The sequence below is a fragment of the Poecile atricapillus genome, chromosome 22 (assembly GCF_030490865.1).
Source record: "Poecile atricapillus isolate bPoeAtr1 chromosome 22, bPoeAtr1.hap1, whole genome shotgun sequence".
Lineage (NCBI taxonomy): Eukaryota > Metazoa > Chordata > Aves > Passeriformes > Paridae > Poecile > Poecile atricapillus.
In genome coordinates this window covers 6,835,487-6,853,512 of record NC_081270.1, presented here as the reverse complement: position 1 = coordinate 6,853,512, position 18,026 = coordinate 6,835,487, and the positions used below count along the sequence as shown (strand labels likewise).

At 52.0% G+C, this 18,026-nt stretch overlaps 2 protein-coding genes across 5 annotated transcripts in view; one reads left to right on the top strand and one right to left on the bottom strand.

Annotated features, from left to right (window-relative positions):
- The first annotated feature begins 2,419 nt into the window (after positions 1-2,419).
- HTR6 (5-hydroxytryptamine receptor 6) lies at positions 2,420-5,864 on the top strand. Its single transcript, XM_058855372.1, has 3 exons — positions 2,420-3,565; positions 5,057-5,215; positions 5,469-5,864. The coding sequence occupies exons 1-3, from the start codon at positions 2,843-2,845 to the stop codon at positions 5,859-5,861; spliced, it is 1,275 nt and encodes a 424-aa protein (XP_058711355.1). The 5' UTR covers positions 2,420-2,842; the 3' UTR covers positions 5,862-5,864.
- Positions 5,865-8,731: 2,867 nt separating this feature from the next.
- TMCO4 (transmembrane and coiled-coil domains 4) overlaps positions 8,732-18,026 on the bottom strand; it is a 33,018-nt gene continuing 23,723 nt past the window's right edge. For all 4 annotated transcript variants that reach the window (XM_058855349.1, XM_058855348.1, XM_058855347.1 and 1 more), the window contains 2 exons: positions 16,907-17,024; positions 8,732-9,129 (listed from right to left, as the gene is read on the bottom strand). In XM_058855349.1, coding sequence (XP_058711332.1) covers positions 8,743-9,129; positions 16,907-17,024 — 505 coding nt within the window. In that variant the 3' untranslated portion in view covers positions 8,732-8,742. The remainder of the gene's footprint in view (positions 9,130-16,906; positions 17,025-18,026) is intronic.

The window sequence follows — 18,026 nt, the reverse complement described above, 5'->3', positions numbered from 1 at the left end:
ACTGTGCCATCACTTCCTCACTGTGGGTCCAGCTGGGATAAATCTGTGCTGCTCTGTTCACTTTTCCTGCCTGGGGAGGCTGCTCAGGGTGGGCTCAGGGTGGGGTTTCCCTCTGCTCCCAGCACAGAGGGGCTGGGGAAGTGAGGTTTTCCTTGGGGGGAAAAGCTTTTCTAAGGAAACCTCCTGCTGCAATCAGAGCCTGGCATGTGTGTGTGACACCGGGGTGGCCAGGGAGGTTTGGCTGGGAGCATCCAAGGAGAGGATCTGGGGGAAGCAGAGGGAGGACAGAGCCTGTCCTGGCACCAGTGGCAATGGTTGTTTCCCAGTGGCAGCTGGACACGGAGATCCCAGCGGGATAACCCCGTGTGTTTGGGTCCCTGCCTCCCACCTCCCCATCCCTTACTCAGAAATTATTCCTGGAATGCCCATTCAGGAGCTGGAAAAAAAAAAAAAAAACAAAAACCCACAACAAATTTGTTGGAAAGGTGATTAGAAAAAGCAGGACTTGGTGAAGAGGCTGATTTCTGCCCCGGGGTGGGTGCACATCTGGCTCTCACCCACACATCTGCAGCACAGCTTCCCAGGGAAGTGTCAAGGAAAGCTTTAAGGAGGAACGGGCAGCAGCTGCCTGTGCCTGGCCCTGGGGGCACAGGGTGGGTGCCAGGGGCACACCCTCAGCTCTCAGGGCGCTGCTGGAGCCACTGCCCTCAGCCCTGGTCTCCCCCAACAGAAATCAGGGCCATTTGTCGGGAAAATCCCACTTTTGGGCAGCTGGGTCATTAAAAAACCCCAAGCAGTCCCTGCCCAGCAGCCTGAGGTGTTTGCTCTGAGTGTGGAAATCCCAGCAGCACACAGACACTCAGCAGAGTTTGCTGAGCTGGCTCCTCTCACATTTTGCCTCCCAGGGCAGGTTGCTGTGGCTCCATCCAGGATCGCAGGGAGGGAGGGAGGGAGCTGGGCTGCCCCGAGGCCACTCCAAATAACCCTGGAGCAGAGAGGCCAGGCTCTCCCTCGTCTCTGCTCCTCCATCCCTGGCTGCAGATCGCTGCAATATCCTCCAGCGAGTCCTCTGCCTGCTTCCTCAGGGCTGTTGTGTGCAGCTGTTGGTTGTTTTTTTTTGTTTGACTTAGCAAAATTTTGCTTTTTATAGCCCAGTGTGGAAGATGGAGCCTGGAACTCGGAGCTGCCAGCCGGGTTTGGCCCCTGACCTGCTGGAGCAGGTGCCAGGTGCCTCCAGGCAGGGATGGGAGGGATGGGAGGGATGGCAGGGATGGCAGAGCACGGGGCTGTCTCTTTAAGGCAGAAACGGGAACTCTCTGGCTGCCACTTTGTGGAGTTTAGCCCCGATCCCTGTTTTCATTAGCGCTTCATTTCATCTCCTCCTCTCCCCCCCCAGCCCCACCTCCTGGATCGGCATTTCTGCATCCTTTGTGTGCATCCCCAGCAGCAGGTGAAAGTCGGGCTGGCACCTGCACACACCCACTCTCACACCTCCCTGCGGGCTGGACGCTCCTCTGCCGCTGGAGACATCCCTTCCACACTCCGGATCTTCCTCCTCCTCGCCTGGGAGCATCCCGGTCCTCGCCTGCGGCTGCTCCGGCAGCCCGGGACAGAGCTCTGCAGGAACCCGGCTCAGCTCGGGGGTGACAGCTGAGCCTCGGGGGGCCGGAGCATCCAGAGCATCCCCAGCGTCCAGGGGATCCTGGCATCTGGAACATGCTGGGATGCAGAGCACCCCCAGCAGCTGAAGTATCCTGAGTGCAGAGCATCCAGAGCACCTCGGTGTTGTGTTATTCCCTTCTCCAGAGCATCCAGAGCACCTCGGTGTTGTGTTATTCCCTTCTCCAGAGCATCCAGAGCATCCAGAGCACCTCGGTGTTGTGTTATTCCCTTCTCCAGAGCATCCAGAGCACCCAGAGCATCTCGGTGTTGTGTTATTCCCTGCTCCAGTGCATCCAGAGCATCCAGAGCATCCAGAGCATCCAGAGCATCCAGAGCACCTTGGTGTTGTGTTATTCCCTGCTCCAGAGCATCCAGAGCATCCAGAGCATCTCGGTGTTGTTATTCCCTGCTCCAGAGCATCCAGAGCATCCAGAGCATCCAGAGCATCCAGAGCATCTCAGTGTTGTGTTATTCCCTGCTCCAGAGCATCCAGAGCATCCAGAGCATCCAGAGCATCCAGAGCATCTCGGTGTTGTGTTATTCCCTGCTCCAGTGCATCCAGAGCATCCAGAGCATCCAGAGCATCCAGAGCATCCAGAGCATCCAGAGCATCCAGAGCATCTCAGTGTTGTGTTATTCCCTGCTCCAGAGCATCCAGAGCATCCAGAGCATCCAGAGCATCCAGAGCATCTCGGTGTTGTGTTATTCCCTGCTCCAGTGCATCCAGAGCATCCAGAGCATCCAGAGCATCCAGAGCATCTCGGTGTTGTGTTATTCCCTGCTCCAGAGCATCCAGAGCATCCAGAGCATCTCGGTGTTGTGTTATTCCCTGCTCCAGTGCATCCAGAGCATCCTGGCATCCTGAGAACGCTGCCATCCAGCTCGTCCCCAGGCTCCAGGAGCAGCACCCAGGGACATCCCAGAGCAGGGGGATTTACAGGCACGAGGAACTGCTGTGAGTAAAGGGGAGGGAAGCTCGGTCCTGCTGATCGGCTCCTGGGAATGTCACTCTGCCCCGAGTGCCACTGAACAGAGAGAGTGGGGGAAGAGAGGGAGAGGAGGAGGAGGGAGGACGGACCCAGAGAGGAGAGAGATGATCCTCCTTCATCCCCAGGGATGATCACGTAGCACAGGCCACGCCGGAGAAGGTCCCCAGCCCCAGAGCCAGCCCTGCCTCCTCATGGAGGGGGACCTGGGGGCCCCCAATGCCAGCGTGCTGGGGGAGCACTCCCTGCTCGTGGGCAGCAGCTGGCTGGCCGCTTTCCTCTGCTTCATCATCCTGCTGACCACGGCGGGCAACTTCCTCCTCATCCTCCTCATCGTCACCCAGCGCTCCCTCCGCAACACCTCCAACTATTTCCTGGTGTCCCTCTTCATGTCGGACCTGATGGTGGGGCTGGTGGTGATGCCCCCGGCCATGCTCAACCAGCTCTACGGCCGCTGGGTGCTCAGGGGGGACTTCTGCTCCCTCTGGGCCTCCTTTGATGTCATGTGCTGCAGTGCCTCCATCCTCAACCTGTGTGTCATCAGCCTGGACCGCTACCTGCTCATCACGTCCCCGCTCAGGTACAAGCTGCGCATGACGTCCTGCAGGGCCCTGGCGCTCATCCTGGCCACCTGGAGCTTGGCAGCGCTGGCCTCCTTCCTGCCCATCAAGATGGGGTGGCACGAGCTGGAGTTTGAGGTGAGGCCCCTGAACGTCACGGGGCTGGGGGATGAGGATCAGTGCCGGCTGCTGGTCAGTCTGCCCTATGCCCTGGTGGCCTCCTGCCTCACCTTCTTCCTGCCGTCCGCCGCCATCTCCTTCACCTACTGCCGCATCCTGCTGGCGGCGCGCAAGCAGGCCGTGCAGGTGGCTTCCCTCACCTCCAACGTGGCCACCACCGATGAGGCCACCCCACAGGTAAGGTTCCCTCAGGGGCAGAGCCCACGGTTTGGGTTCCTCGGCTGTTTCTGCCTCCTGGATGGCCTCGGGGTTGGATGTGACAACGGCAGGGAGGGAGATTTTGGGCACCGTGCACCTCCCTGACATCCTCTGAGGTGCCCCACGCCTTGTCCCAGCAATGGAGAGCTCTGAGAGCTGCTCACAGGCACAGAAAGAGCGTAAGCAGAAGCAGAGAAATAAATAAGATTCAGGCAAAAATGCTCAGCAGTGCAAAATAAACGCAGTTTCACCCCCCCCTCCTCTTGGCTGGCGTCATCCCCGAGGGGTTTAATCTTATCTGACTTTCCACTCGTAAATCTTGGCCGTGGTGGGTGTGAGACATACGGGGGAGAAGGATTTTAACTAATAGCAAATGCCAGATTCCCGAGAGCACCTTATTTTGAACAGAAGCTTCTATTTTTGTTACCTGCTCTATAACAGGAGCTGCCAAACCCCTCCTCGTGCGCTCGCCGGTGGAACCGGAGTGTGTGGGTTTTATAACAAAAACGTGGCTGCACTTGTTTGTATTTCTCCAGGAGAAGGTAATTGCCACTAAATCTAACAGCTTTAATTCCCTGTAATAGGCTTTATTGACCTCATATCCTACAGGGAAAAGGCAAACTTAATTGCCTTTAAATACCTTGATTTAGTTTGCTCTTTCTGAGAGCAGAGCCAGGACTCCGGCCAGCTCCCCCACACGTGATAAGCTGCAGCAGACGGTCAAGAGGAAAAGGAGGATTAAAGAATAAACAGAAAATATCATAAAGTGTTTATTTTCTCACAAGATGCCAGGTTTTTGGATTCCACAGAGTCAGGGGATGCTCAGGGCTTTGCTGTGCCATGGAAGAGCAGCATCCATCCCCTCTGTCATTCAGCTGAGGCCCAAAAGGTTCCCTGAAGCCCCAAATTGGCTGAGGAACAAGGTGTCAGCCAGGGAACCCTCAAATTTCATTTTTTAACTTTTTTCACCTTCATCTCATTTTAGAGATTTTTGTTCTCATTTGTTTTCGGGCCAGAAGCTGAGTTGAAACAGGGCATCATTTAATTACAGGGGAGGGCTGAGATAATCACTTAATTTTAGATTGCAGGAGGGGATGGAGGGCTGGGTTATGCTGTTTGGAGGCTGAAATATTTCATGTCCTGCTTTTAAAACCACGATTAGTTTTTTTTTTGTAATCAGCAGCTGGAGCTGCCTGTTTAGGGCATGGACTGAGCTGGGTTTTTCTCTAAAGAGCAGCCTAATGACAAACACCCCCTTTTACAGGAAATAAAATCAGTGTTGAGGCTTTCTATTGCTTCCCCTTGCTAATTTGTGCTTCAGGGCTTGTGGTGTGTGTCCAGCTGCCACCCCTCAGAGAATGGAATCACTGGCAGGGCTTTTTGCAGGATCTGGAGCCCCAAATGTCACTTTTCTTGGGCAGAGGCTGGTGGTGGGGAGAGTTGCTCACCTCTCCCTGTCTCTGGCCACAGGTTCCACGCGCCCCGAGCCAGCCCCTGACCGGCAGCGAGAGCAGGAGGTTCAGCAACAAGCACAGCAAGAAGGCTCTGAAGGCCAGCCTGACCCTGGGCATCCTCCTGGGCATGTTCTTCGTGGCCTGGCTGCCCTTCTTCGTCACCAACGTGGCACAGGTAAGAGCCTGGGGGGGAATTATGTCGGGTTCCCAGAAGTTTTCGCTTTGGAATCCAGCTGGGTTCAATTGGAGGTACCAGAAGGTCTCGCTGGACCTCCAGGACCAAGGATGCAATTCCCCAGGGAACAACAGCAAGGAAAAAACCCTTCAAATGGGATTTTAATGTTTCCTTTGAAAGGGGGATGTTGGTGTGCTGGGGAAACCCCTCTGGGCTGGGGCTGAGGCTGCTAATCCCTGCTGTGCCCATCCAGGCAGTTTGTGGCTGTGTCCCGGCTGGATTCTTCGATGTGCTCACCTGGCTGGGTTACTGCAACAGCACCATGAACCCCATCATCTACCCACTCTTCATGAGGGACTTCAAGAGAGCCATGGGCAAATTCCTGCCCTGCTGCCGGCGCTCGGCGGAGCCCCGGCCCAGCGCCATCTCCCTGTCCATGAGGAACTCCAACAGCGGCCCCCGCGCTGCCACGTCCCTCAAGAACGTGCTCACCCTGCAGGCTGACACCGACTCCGTGGACTCTGGGGCGGTGGGGAGCGAGCCCAGGCTGCTCCCGGCCGGGCCGGGCCCTGCAGCTCGCTCCATCGGCCTTTGGGACGCGGAGCCCGCGGACGCGGAGCTGCAGCTCGGCACCCCCGTGGCCTGAGCGCGGCACACACAGCTCTGTGTGCTGGGAAGGATCCCCCAGGAGCCCAACACAAACCCTCTGGAGCTGATTTGGGAGCCATCTCCCAGATTCCCTGGTCCAGCACGTGGTGCAGCTCAGGAAGGGGACAGTGGCCCTGGGCACCGTGCCAAGCCAGGTGTTATTGCTGAATTAACCTGCCTTGTCTCTTTTTCATCCCTCCTGTGCTCACCACCACCATTCCTGAACCCTTCCCGTGGCCTTTCCACCTCTGGTGAGTCTGAACCTCAGATTCCAGACTCTGTGTCGCCCTAACCTCAAACCAAGGCTTGGTTTTGCAAGCACAGAGCTCAGCAGATCTCCTCTGAGTGCACCGAGGGAAGCGGTGGGAAAACATCCTCATGGACAAGAGGTCTGGGGCTGCTTCAGCAGGAACACTGAGCTTTGGGGCTCCACCACGTCCTCCTGGAGCTGGATCTCAGCCCTGCAGTGGTGGCTGTCTCAGGTTCCTGTCTCGTCACGCAGAGCTGCGCTGCGGGGGCTCAGTTTGGTGCACAGTGTCCAACACTGATTTCTGGATGTTCACTGGGGGTGTGGGGTGACACTCACAGTGCCTCTGTGGGTGTCTCACAGTTGTAACGGGATCAGTTCCCTCCCACAGGCTCCATCCCACTCCTGGCACAGGAACACCTCACTTCCCTCCAACAATTCCTCACGTCCTCGATGATGCAATTAGAAAATACACTTTTTTTCCTCCCTTCAAATAAGAATCTAAAGGAATATTTTAAATGACAATGCCAGCCCCCTCCCCAGAGCCATAAGCAGAGGGAACGCTGAGTAAATGTGACAAGTGAGCATTTAAAAAAATCAATAAAACAAATTATTTTAGTAAATTCTTCCTCAAGTGCCTTTGGGCTGGCAGTTGGCTGCTGTGCCCTCCCTGGACCCTTCACTCCAAGCCTTCTGCCTAATTCCAAGACTGTTCTCCTGGAGCTCCCTGACATCCAAACAGACACAGAGCATCCCCTGGATACGGGATGCTGGAAGAAGCAGCCACACACCTTCCACTGAAACACTTCCAGTTTCCTTTCCACGCTGCCCACGGATGTTCCAGAACTGGAATTTGTATGACCAACCCAGCATTTCTTTGCCACAAATCCCTTGGGAGCCAGGGATGAGTGACCAAGGACTCAAACCTCAAACTGCTCCGTGCACTTGGAGCTTGGGGCTGGTGTTGAGCACCCAGATCAAGATGTGCATCTTCCCACAGTGGCTTTATATAAATACAAGCTTGGACTACAACCTGGGTTGAAAAGGAGTAGAAAAAGGCACTGTGGAGTTTGATAGGTACCAAATCAGCCTCAGGAGATGGGCAGAGAGAGAGGGAGAGTCGCCTCTTCAAGCCAAATGTTCAAAGCAATAATTCCTTACTGTCTCAGGCAGTTCTGTGTAATTGTGGACAAACCCTGAGATGAGCAGAGAATCTCATCCCACCTCTGCAGCCAGTGGCACCAACAGCAGCTGGAAAAACAGCCCCATCCCTGTGGGATCCCACAGCCAGACCCTCTGCAGTGAGGCACCAGCTCAGAGCTGGGCAGGTCTGAACCCCCTGGGATGATGGATTTGGGGAGAGGACACTGTAACCAAACCATGGTGCTCTGCTGAGTCACAGCATCACCCCCAAACCCTGTCTGACTCCATGAGGAATGATCTGCAGGTAAGGTTTGCAGGAAGCTGGGAATGGAAGGAGAGGGGGGATTAACGTGGCTGCTGGGTCAGTGGGGAGGAGGAGGAGGAGGAGGAGAACCCTGTGTGAACCCAAACTGGAAGGTGCAACCCCAATATTTCCCCTCTCATGAGTCAACAGGATCCCCCAGATGGGGGTGGGAGAGTTTGAACCCTCCCTTGTGGCAAAGCATAAAAACCCCAAAGGTGCCCCAGAGGAGGGTTACCCACCTGCCACACTCCTGCCAGGTGCACTTGCCTGGGCTCAGCAGCAAAACAGGCCAGAAAAGGGGCTTTTATGGAAGATGTGGATCATTCCCACAAGGTTCTGGAGCTGTGCTGGCAGGAGATGTAGAGCTGGGTCCTTCCCTCTACTCTGAGACTGGGGATGAAGACAGTGGAGCAAATTCACTTTTCTGGAAGGAGGTAGAAATCAAACAGATCCGTGTTCATCCTGTGCCAAGCACTGGTTTTGTTCTAAGCCAATTAAAATGATGTCTGGATGGGGCTTTTAAGGCTGGAGATGTCTGTGGGACACAAAAGCCAAGTCTCAGTGGGTTGCTGGCTTGGAGAGCCTGAGAGGAATTTTCATAAACCATCCAAAACCTCCTCGGTTTTCCTGCTGCTTTCACCCAGGATCCCAAACATGTTTCTAACAGGAAAAGGGGCTCCAACACCACAGCCTGGAGACAGAGAAATAATCTTGGAGATGAGAAAGTGCCTGAGCCCTGGCAGCAAACCAGCAGCAGGCAGGGGAAGGAAGCCTGGCAGCCCAAGCCTTTCCCCTCCTGGTCAGCAGAGCCGGAGAGCAGATGTGGATCCATCCAGAGTGGGGCAGGTAGAGCTTGGAACACACCTGAGATCCTCAAATCAAACTCATCTCCAGTGGATAAAATGTCTCCTAGCAACTAACCCCTCTCTGTGAAATGCCTAAAATCGCCTCAGAGCCACCTGCTCCCCCCAGCCACAGCAGGGACACGGTGCCGAGGGGTGCAGCTGCTTCCTGCAGGGATTTGGATGGGATCTGTCGAGGATTCCTGAGGAGCAGGGCAGACTCCGGCAGGAATCAGCCCTCTCTCGCCTCGGGGAGGTGCTGTGGGTGGCTTTGCTCCAGTGCCACACTCTCCTCTGGAGGGGCTGGAAACTGCAGCTGCACCAGCTCCATCCTCTGGGAATCTCAGTGCCATGGATGTGCTGACAGCGGTTTTTGTGCTGGCTGAGCAGCTCTGCTCTGATTTTCTCCTTTCCCTGCTGCCTGCTCCTTGCTGTCCGTGCTGTGTGAGCAGTCTGGGCAGGGAGGTGAGGATTCTCCCAGGGCAGAGCTGGAGGAATTCAGTCTGTGAGTGCAGCTGGCTGAGAGAGCCTCACCCCCAGCCTCATCCTCCTCTTTCCTGGTGTTTTCCTCTCCCTGAGCCTTGCTGCCAGCTGCCCGCTGGGATTTCTTGGCTTGAGGGGAAAAACGACTGCCACTGCCCTTCTCTATGGGCCGGAATTCCTTGGTTTTAATGCCCACAGCTTTTAGGATGGTGTCCATCTGCTTCATGTAGTCCAGGTGGCCGTTTACCTGCAGGGAAGAAGAATCCTGTGAGTGGAGAACCCACAGGGATCCAGCTCAGCCAAGTCCTTCATCCCAACAGCCACCACTGCCTTGGGTTTGGCTCTGACAGATGGAAAAAAATGAGGTTGGAGAAAAAAAGCACAGAATCATGGAATTGTTAAGGCTGGAAAAGATGTTTATGATCATCAAGTCCATCATGCTGAGGCCACCACTAACCCATGTCCCCAAGTGCCACATGCACCTGTTTTTTGAACGCTTCCAGGAGTGATGATTCCACCAGTGGGACACCAGGTGTCCATCGAGCAGCCTGAAGTGGCTGCAGCGTTTGGGGCATGCTCTGGTGCTGGATGACTTTTCCTCTGAGATGTTTGAAAGCCTGGGCCTGGCTGAGTTCCACCCCAAAAATCCTGGGTGCCAAAAGGCTAAAGGAGGAGCTCTGCCATGGGGAAAGACACCCAGGCAGGAGAGCTCTCTTAGTTCAGTTGCCTGCTCTTGCTAAAGGTGTCCTCCAGGTGCCTCAGCTCCCTTGTAAAAGCCAGGATCATCTTATTTAAATTAGGACAGAGTCATTAAACCTCACACAGCTCCCAAGCTGAGATTCTTGGCTGGAAGCTGCACTGATCCATCCTTCCCTGTATAAAACCGGGAGCGCAGGAGTTATGGCTTCATAAACCAAATAAAGTCAACAGTACACATAAAAACCCAGACAGTTTTATTGTAAGATGAATTCCACAACAAGAGAACCCCTTCTGAGATGGATATTGTAAAGTTCCCTTCCAATCAGGGCACAGGAGGAGAGGAAATCTCCTCTGCAGGTGATTGTTCCTGATGCTAAAGGCCACGTGGCTGGGGAGGCTGAAATTCCTTCCCCATTCCAGGTGTCCCGAGCGTTTGATGCACCAACAGCATCCCCAGATACTTCAGCATCTCTGGTAAATCCAATTTTTAGCTGTTTAAATCTTCCTGAGCCAGCCAGAGAGCTGTCCTGGCCTTTTATTTCCCCAAACCTTGCTGGTAATTAGGGAATTTGTACAGCAGGGAATACCCATAACCTCAGTGCCAGGATTCCTGCTCCTCAGACACTCCCTCAGGAAGGGAGGTGATGGGAAGAGATCTCTGTAAAGATCCCAGCCCTGCACCCTCTGCTCATCTCCTGCTTGCTCCTGCCTGGTGCCAGAGCAATCCTTCAGCTGCCCCTGGATCCCTGGAAGTGTCCAAGGCCAGGCTGGACAGGGCTTGGAGCAATCTGGGATAGTGGAAGGTGTCCCTGCCATGGCAGGGGGTGGCACTGGATGGGCTTTAAGGTCCCTCCCAACCCAAACCATTCTGTGGGATTCATGCCAGCACCAGGGATCCCAGCACACCTCTCCCAAAGCTAAAGAAAACCTTTCCTCCACAAACCCCCCAAGCTGTTTGTGTGAAGCAGCTTTGGAGGGACACATTTGGCTGCACTGAGGGCTGGGAGCAAACAGAAGGATTTAATCAGCACGTCAGGAATACAAATATGTGACTTCAATCTGTCCAGATGGCTCAACGGGCTCTGGGTGTTTTGAACAGATTAGTTAATTAAAATAACCATGGAAGGACTGGGAGCTGTGGACATTGTCCTCTGGAAAAGGAGGACTGCTCAGTCAGAGGGGCTGGAGGAAGGAATGAGCACAGCCTTGGGCAAGGTGGGTAGAGAGAGGAAGGAACTGGAGTTACTGGGAGCAGGGGCTGAAGGCTCTTGGTTTGCTGCATTCAGAACCTCTCCAGTCACACCATCTGCCTGCCCTGCCTGAAGAATTCTCAGCCTGTTGTTACTGAGTCATTAGTCAGAGAGAACAAATTTCCTTTGCCACCCTAAGGACTGATTTTCATTACTCCTCAGTATCCAGCAGCTTCCACTAAAACAACAGGGAATTCCTCTTCCCTGAGCACCACAATCCCTGGGAGAGGCAGGGTGTGAGCCATTCTGAGCAGCTCATGCAGCTGAAAGAGAAGCTGAGACCTTGTGAGAGTCTGTGCCTCCTGCAGCTCTGCTCACTCTTCCAAGGAAACTCACTCCTTTCTCTAAAGGAGAGGATTCCATAAAACTGGACCAGAGCAGCCCCTGAGAAATATAAAAGGAGGGAGGGAGGACTCTGCTGCACTGAGCCACCAGCAAAAGAACAGCAAACAAACTGCCTTGCCACTTTAAAGCCATCCTGGTGGGAAAACCCAGCAATTCCAGCTCTCTAAAGCCTGTTTTCATCTTCAGCCTGAAAGCCTGAATTCCTCTGCTGGGCAGATGGTGCTGGAGATGGGAGGGGAACATCCACAACGTTGTCAATAAAAACTTTAAAGGGAAATAAAGCACTATTTTAATATTTGTTGGAACAAAGTGCAAGGGGGAACTTAGGACAAAAGGAAGAGTGTGCTCAGCACCAGAGCAAATACATTTCTGCTTGTTGTAAGGAAAGCAGTGGGGTGAGTTTATTGGGATTGTTTAGGTGACTTCTCCCAGCCATATTTGACTTTATGATTGCTTTGACTCACTGGGAGCCACGAGCCAGCTGCCTCTGGCTCCAGTGCCATGCCAGGTGATCTCCAGAGGACAAAGCTGATGGCTTTGCCCAGGGGGATCCATCAGCCCATCAGCTCAGCACGTTTGGAAAGGTTTTCAAGTCCAAATCCACCCCAAAGTATCAAAAATGTCATTGAGCACAATCAGTTGTGATGATTAAACTGCCAGGGAAGTGTTTCTGTTGGACACAGGGGATTAAGAATCCTGGCTTCTCTCTTGACCCCCAGGAGCTCATCCTGGAGCAGGGAGGGCAGGGAAAGGGCTGGGAGAAAGGAGACATTCCCCAAAATCCTGGCTCTGCCATGGGCTCAGGCCATGATGTCACAGGGACAAGCTCAACACAGCAAGATAACACTTCACTGCTCACTCCAGAGCCAAGAACCTTCAGATCCCATCCAGTGTCCCTCAATAAAAGCTCCTCCACCCATCCTGAGCCAACACAGGAGTGCACGTGGCTCCAAATGCTCTGCTCAGCTTCCCTCCTGCTCCCCCTCACCAAACCCCCCATGGATTCCCAGGGAATCACTGTGGAGGCGAGCAGTGTGGTGGGGAATGCTCAGTCACTCATACACCTGAGAATTTCACTGCTTCCATGTGTTTTAAGCCCATCAAGTCCAAAGAGCAACTTTATTCTGCAGCAAAAGATCCCCTCAAGTTCAAACATCTCTGCAGAGCTTGGTTATTTCAGCAGGAGCAGCAAGAACCTTGGAGGGGATCCTTCAGGATTCCCTTTTGGCTAATACTGTCTGTTTTCATAGCAAATAGTATTTTATGGGGGGTGAAGGAGTTTCTGGAGTGAGCTGCAGGTTCTGGAGTGAGCTGCAGGTTCTGGAGTGAGCTGCAGGTTCTGGAGCTCGGTGGATAACCACAGCTCACCTCCCAGGAGCCCTCACCTGCCCCAGGTGTCACACACAGAGTGAAACCAACAGCAGAGCCAGCTCTGGGTGTTGCTGTTTCCACTCTCCCTTTCCCAGAGTTACAGTGAATTTCCAGGACAAGCCCTGCACTCCAGCCCTGTCCCAAACTCAACTGCTGGCTCTGGGAGCTGTTGGTGCAGAAGGGAAGAAGCTGCAATGTCCTCGCTGCTCTCCAAAAACTCCTCACTTGTGGATGCTGCCTCCACACAGCCCAAGAGGTGGCACAGCTGATGGATTGCAGGGCTCCCAAACTCTGCCAGGCTATCCCTCAAAATCCACTCAGCTCTGCCAAGCTGGCAGGCTCCTCCAGTCACAGATATTCCCACATGTCAGTGAAAGCCTTAATTCTGAGTCTGGCTACATCCTGCATGACAGAGAGCATCCACAGAATCCCAGAATGGTTTGGGCTGGAAGGGAGTTTGAAGATCCAATTCCATCCCTGCCATGGCAGGGACACTTTCCACATTCCCAAGTTGCTCCAAGCTCTGTCCAACCTGGCCTTGGGCACTTCCAGGGATCCAGGGGCAGCCACAGCACCCTGTGCCAGCCCTCCCCACCCTCACAGCCAGGAATTCCTTCCCAATATCCCATCCATCCCTGATCTCCAGCATTGGAAGCCATTCCCTGTGTCCTGTCCCTTTTCTCAAAGTGAGGACAGTGAATGCATCCACTAATTCACAACTTGCAATTTAAATGGATTTATTAAAAAATTGATTCCGTTCATCAACTGAATGGATTCATCAATTTGAATTTTGCACCTGCAGCAGTGGTGAATCCTGGGCATCACAAAGTCCTTGAGAAACCAATAAAAATATATATGAGGAAAAATTGATAGAGTTGAATTTATTTTGGAAATCCTGACAATGCCATTTGCATTATTCCTCTTTAATGTTTCTATTTCTGCTCTGACAAATTGAGGGAATAGATTTATTCTGCTGAGGCTCAGAGGCTTTGCTTTCACATCATCCCTTTGCACAATCACAATCCTCGTGGACAGAATAAAGCACTCAATTCTTATTTTTCTGCTCATTTCAAAACTCACTTGACTGGTAAAAGATCTCTTTTCATTGCAGTGATATTTTTTGAGCCAGACTGTAATTTTTTTTCCTGCAATCATCTTTCAGCCACAACAGATTGATCCAGTCATTGTCACCTCTGGGGTGGTAATTGAGGGATGTTCCCCTCAGACACCCTCGGGCAATTCCACACCAAGGAAAGAGCTTTTTCCAAGACTTTTTTTTTTCCATCAAACTTTGATATGTTTTGTGTTGAAAATTCTGAGTAATCACTGGCTTTTGCTGGATTCATCCACTGCTGAAAACCTCTGCCAGCTTTACACTCAATTTACCTCCAGCAATTCCAAGAGGAAGATGGAGAGGAGTAAAATACAGAATATAACAAGAAAACCCAGGAAGCAAATGGAGGAATCAAATTCTGGAGGTCTAAGAGGACATTTAGATTGGATATGAGGGAAAATTTCTCCATGGAAAGGGCTGCTCAGCCCTGGCACAGGGCAAGGATGGAACTCCCTTCCTGGGAGGGATTTAAAAGCTGTGTGGATGTGGCCCTTGGGGACATGGGTTAGAGGTGGCCTTGGCAGTGCTGGGGGAACAATTGGCCCTCAATGGTCTCTTGAGAGCTTTTCCCCCCTCACCAATTCCATGATTTTAAGATCCATCCCTGCTCTCCACTGGACTTTCAGCCACTGGACTTTTTTGCCTCTAGCCCTGCAAATTCATCCCTGATTTCTGCTGCTGTGAAACTGCCCATTCCTGACCTGTTGCTGACTCCTGAGCTTCCCTGATGGTGCTCCTTGAGCGGTTCTGCAATATTCAAATATTAATTCAGACTGCACTGAACAAATTCCCCTGGGGAACAAACAGCAATCAGGATAATCCCCTGCAGCTCCACGACTTCCTTGGTCTCTAACAGGTGCTGTCAAATAAATCCACAGAATAAATCAGCCTCTTTGTAACCATGAGGAAGGATTTTATAACTGCGTTTGCTGAGTGGGAGGACGTTTTTCTCTCTGCTTTTTCACTGACAGTCAGATAAAAAACACACTAATCGAGAGAGACATGAGACAGAGGCCTCAGAGGTGAACTCCTGTTTATACTGAGGGCTCCTAATCCTCCACTCATCTGAGGATTCTGGTGTTACCACAGCAAAGAGAACCAAGCTGTTTGGATCCAGACCAGCTGTCATTATGGATGGACCAGGAGATGCCAAAAATACTGATGGGTGCCTTTGTAGTATTTTCATGCTGAGCACCTTTGCATCAGCTATACTTTATTCTTCTATCACAGCTTGTCCTTCTCCTGGCAGGACACTCACAGGGATCTCCAACAAGGGCATCTGCAGGGGTGGAGTTGGTCTCCATAAAGTAAATACCTGTAGCTCTATATATCTCTAAATATCACTGTGCATTTTTCTGTTATGCTGCTGCACTGTACTTGCAGAAAAATCCATCTTTGCTTTCTTGCCACTTTAAAAAATATTGCCCCATGATATTTCCTTCCCCATTCTTGCTCCTTTCATTTCTAAAATGTTCACCAGAATGCACTGTATTTCTTCCCGTGGTCTGCAAAATGGATCAAGGCAATGACACCTACTTAACATACATTTTTCCTCCCCAAAGCTTTGCAGTGAGATGAAGGAAGTGTCAATTCCTTCTGAAGGAGAGCAGCACTGGGACTGACTGCTGGCAGCAGGCAGGCAGGATGCAGACACACAGCCTTGGGAGATGTGCAGAGAGCAGCTCTGCAAACCTTATTCATTCAGCTGAAATGTAAATGCTGCTCCTCTGAGGGGAGGGGAGAGGCTGCTGTGATCCAGGCAGGATAAAGAGTGCAGGGTTTTTCTGGGGGGGGTTTCATGCTTCCAGGAAGCAGAGGGACATGAGAAGGAGGGTCTCTGAAGAGAGCTCAGAAAGAGAGGGGTGACATGGACTGACAGGAAATGTCACCCCCGTGCTGCCACTTGGCATCTTGGAGCATTTTCATTCCAGCAACAGATGTCAGAGAGCAAATGAGTACTGGCAGCTCTGGGCCGGTGAGAAAATAGATGTGGGAGTGTGTGGAAATGCTGACAACCCAAAGAGATGCAAAGATGCATGGACCATGTTTAAAAACCTCCACTAAAGCCCTTCCTCCTGGGAAGCTCCTGTTTTGTTTCTCCAAGTGTCTGTTCTCTCTGCTCAGCACCAAGCCCTGTGTGTGCTGCCAAGGGCTGTGCAGAGCTCAGCTAGCATGAATGAAATGAGCTGAGAACACTTGGGTATTTATAGGATCAGCAAGCTGGTGCTCCAGAAAATCTAAAAGCTCTTCAAAAGTGCCTTTAGCTCCAGAGCAACACTGACAGTCCCTGCCAGCTTGTGGGGACACTTGGGAGGAAGAATCACAGCAGCAATGCCGACCATGGAAGAATCCTGAGCTTTGTGCTGGGCATCTTCCAGTTTGCAGAGAGCAAACAATAAATTAAAACATTAAGATATGGAAAAAACACAAAGGCATGTCCAAGATTTCTGTGGATATGGACATACAAGATAAGTTTTCTGTGGAAGAAACAGCAATGTGGTGATGAGTTTAAGATAATTGAGTTGAATATTGCTTAGATATATTGCCAGCTGTTCTAACAGTGGCTTATCACTAATGACAGCTTTGAGGAAGCTGAATGTTTTCCAGCTATACCAGCCAATCTCTCCCTGTTTCCTGGAGACACACACTCCAAAAAGGCAGCAGGACCTGGCAAACCAACCACTGCTATCACAGAGCTTCTGTAATTCCAAACCAGTTCCGGCTCCTGCAGCCCTGGGGACCAAGGTACAAGGGCCAGGAGCCTGCCCCTGGCTGAACCTGAGCAGTGTGGAAGGCTCCACCAAGATAAGATAATGGGTTGTGCGGGCGCGTGTTTGAGATCCACGTTTCCCAGCTGCTGATCCCACCTCACATGGTGATCCACACTCACAGGGCTCGGGACTGGGCTCTTTCCAACCCAAACCATTCCATCATCCTGTGACAGCAAGGCCCTTCTAGAGGAGTAATTGTATTTCCACCATGAGATATGTCAGAACCAAAAAACCCCAAACATATCCAACAGGAGAGGTAGATTGTCTCTACCAGATTTGCTCAGTGTTGAGTGCTAGCTGGGCCAACAAAATCCGGAGGGAAGTGTGGAAAAGAGTTCTCCCAAAGACAGGAAAGAGGGACAGTGTACCTAGAGGTGCTCTCTTCAGTCCCCAGCTTCCCCAGCACAGTGAGTGTGGGGTTACAGTGCTGCAGGCAAAGAATGATGGACAAAAACTGAGAATATGAGAACTTACCACAGAGGAAAGGTCCACGTTCACCATCCTCCTGTCATCCAGGTCGACTGGCTGGAGGCCTGCCACGTTGAGCTGGACAGAGGAGGTTCTGTAAACAAAGCTCAGCAGCCAGTCCCCCCTGGAGACAAAGAGTGGGAATAAATCCTGTTGCCATGTGGAATCAAAGAGTTCCAGAACAGTTTGGGTTAGAAGGGACCTTAAAACTTATCCTGTTGCACCCCCTACCATGGGCAGGGGCAGCTTCCACTAGAGCAGGTTGCTCCAAGCTGATCTGGAACACTTCCAATGTGTTACTACTCAGACTGTGAGGAGGGTGAAGTGCTGGGAAGCACAGTGATATCTGGACCAAGAGATGCAGCAATCACACCAGGATTCAATCACATGCTGGATTCAGGGCAGGTTCCTGGGACACGAGGGTGTAAATCTGAACTGAATCCTGATCCATAGCTGTCATCTCTTTATCTTCAGTGAGTTCAAAAATCTGACCTTTCTGTTTATGTTTGTGTTTGCTCAGGGATTGCACATTGACGTATTTCATCTTTTTCATGTACTGATAGGTTCTCCAGCCCATAAAGCTGTAAAAGGTGATGAGACCTACAACACTGATGTTGTGACATAAATATGGATTGGTGATGAGACCTACAACACTGATGTTGTGACATAAATATGGACTGTGAAGCTCCTGGGAGTGCTGCTGGTTGATAGGTACTGTAGAAATACATGGCTTCAGTGACAGAAGTAGGAAGAGTTCGTTCCCACTCCAAAGCAGTGCCATAAGTCACTGTGACAGCTTCAGGGTCAACTGTGGCATGAGGAGAGAAGGAAATACAAAACTTTTCTGACCTGAGCAACAGCATAAAATCTGGGCACTGAAACACCACTGTACAGAGCAGATTGAAGTGGGACACGAGTGGGATTTGTGCTCTGTGATGGCAGCAGGTGAAATGCTCCTGGCACAGGTGCCCATTCCTGGCTACTCCCAAATAATCCACACTAGGAGTTGTAAATCTAAGCAGAGCCCTGCAAAACCTTTACAACACATTCACACTTCTCAGGTGTGGGTTCTTTCAAAAGCTGAGCCAGTGCAATTGATTTGGGTGAGGTTTCCCACTGGGAATTT

Coding starts and splice junctions, on each gene's coding strand:
- HTR6 (XM_058855372.1), top strand. CDS start 2,843: ATGGAGGGGGACCTGGGGGCCCCCAATGCCAGCGTGCTGGGGGAGCAC. Junction 3,566..5,056: donor CCGATGAGGCCACCCCACAG/GTAAGGTTCCCT, acceptor CTCTGGCCACAG/GTTCCACGCGCCCCGAGCCA. Junction 5,216..5,468: donor TCGTCACCAACGTGGCACAG/GTAAGAGCCTGG, acceptor GTGCCCATCCAG/GCAGTTTGTGGCTGTGTCCC.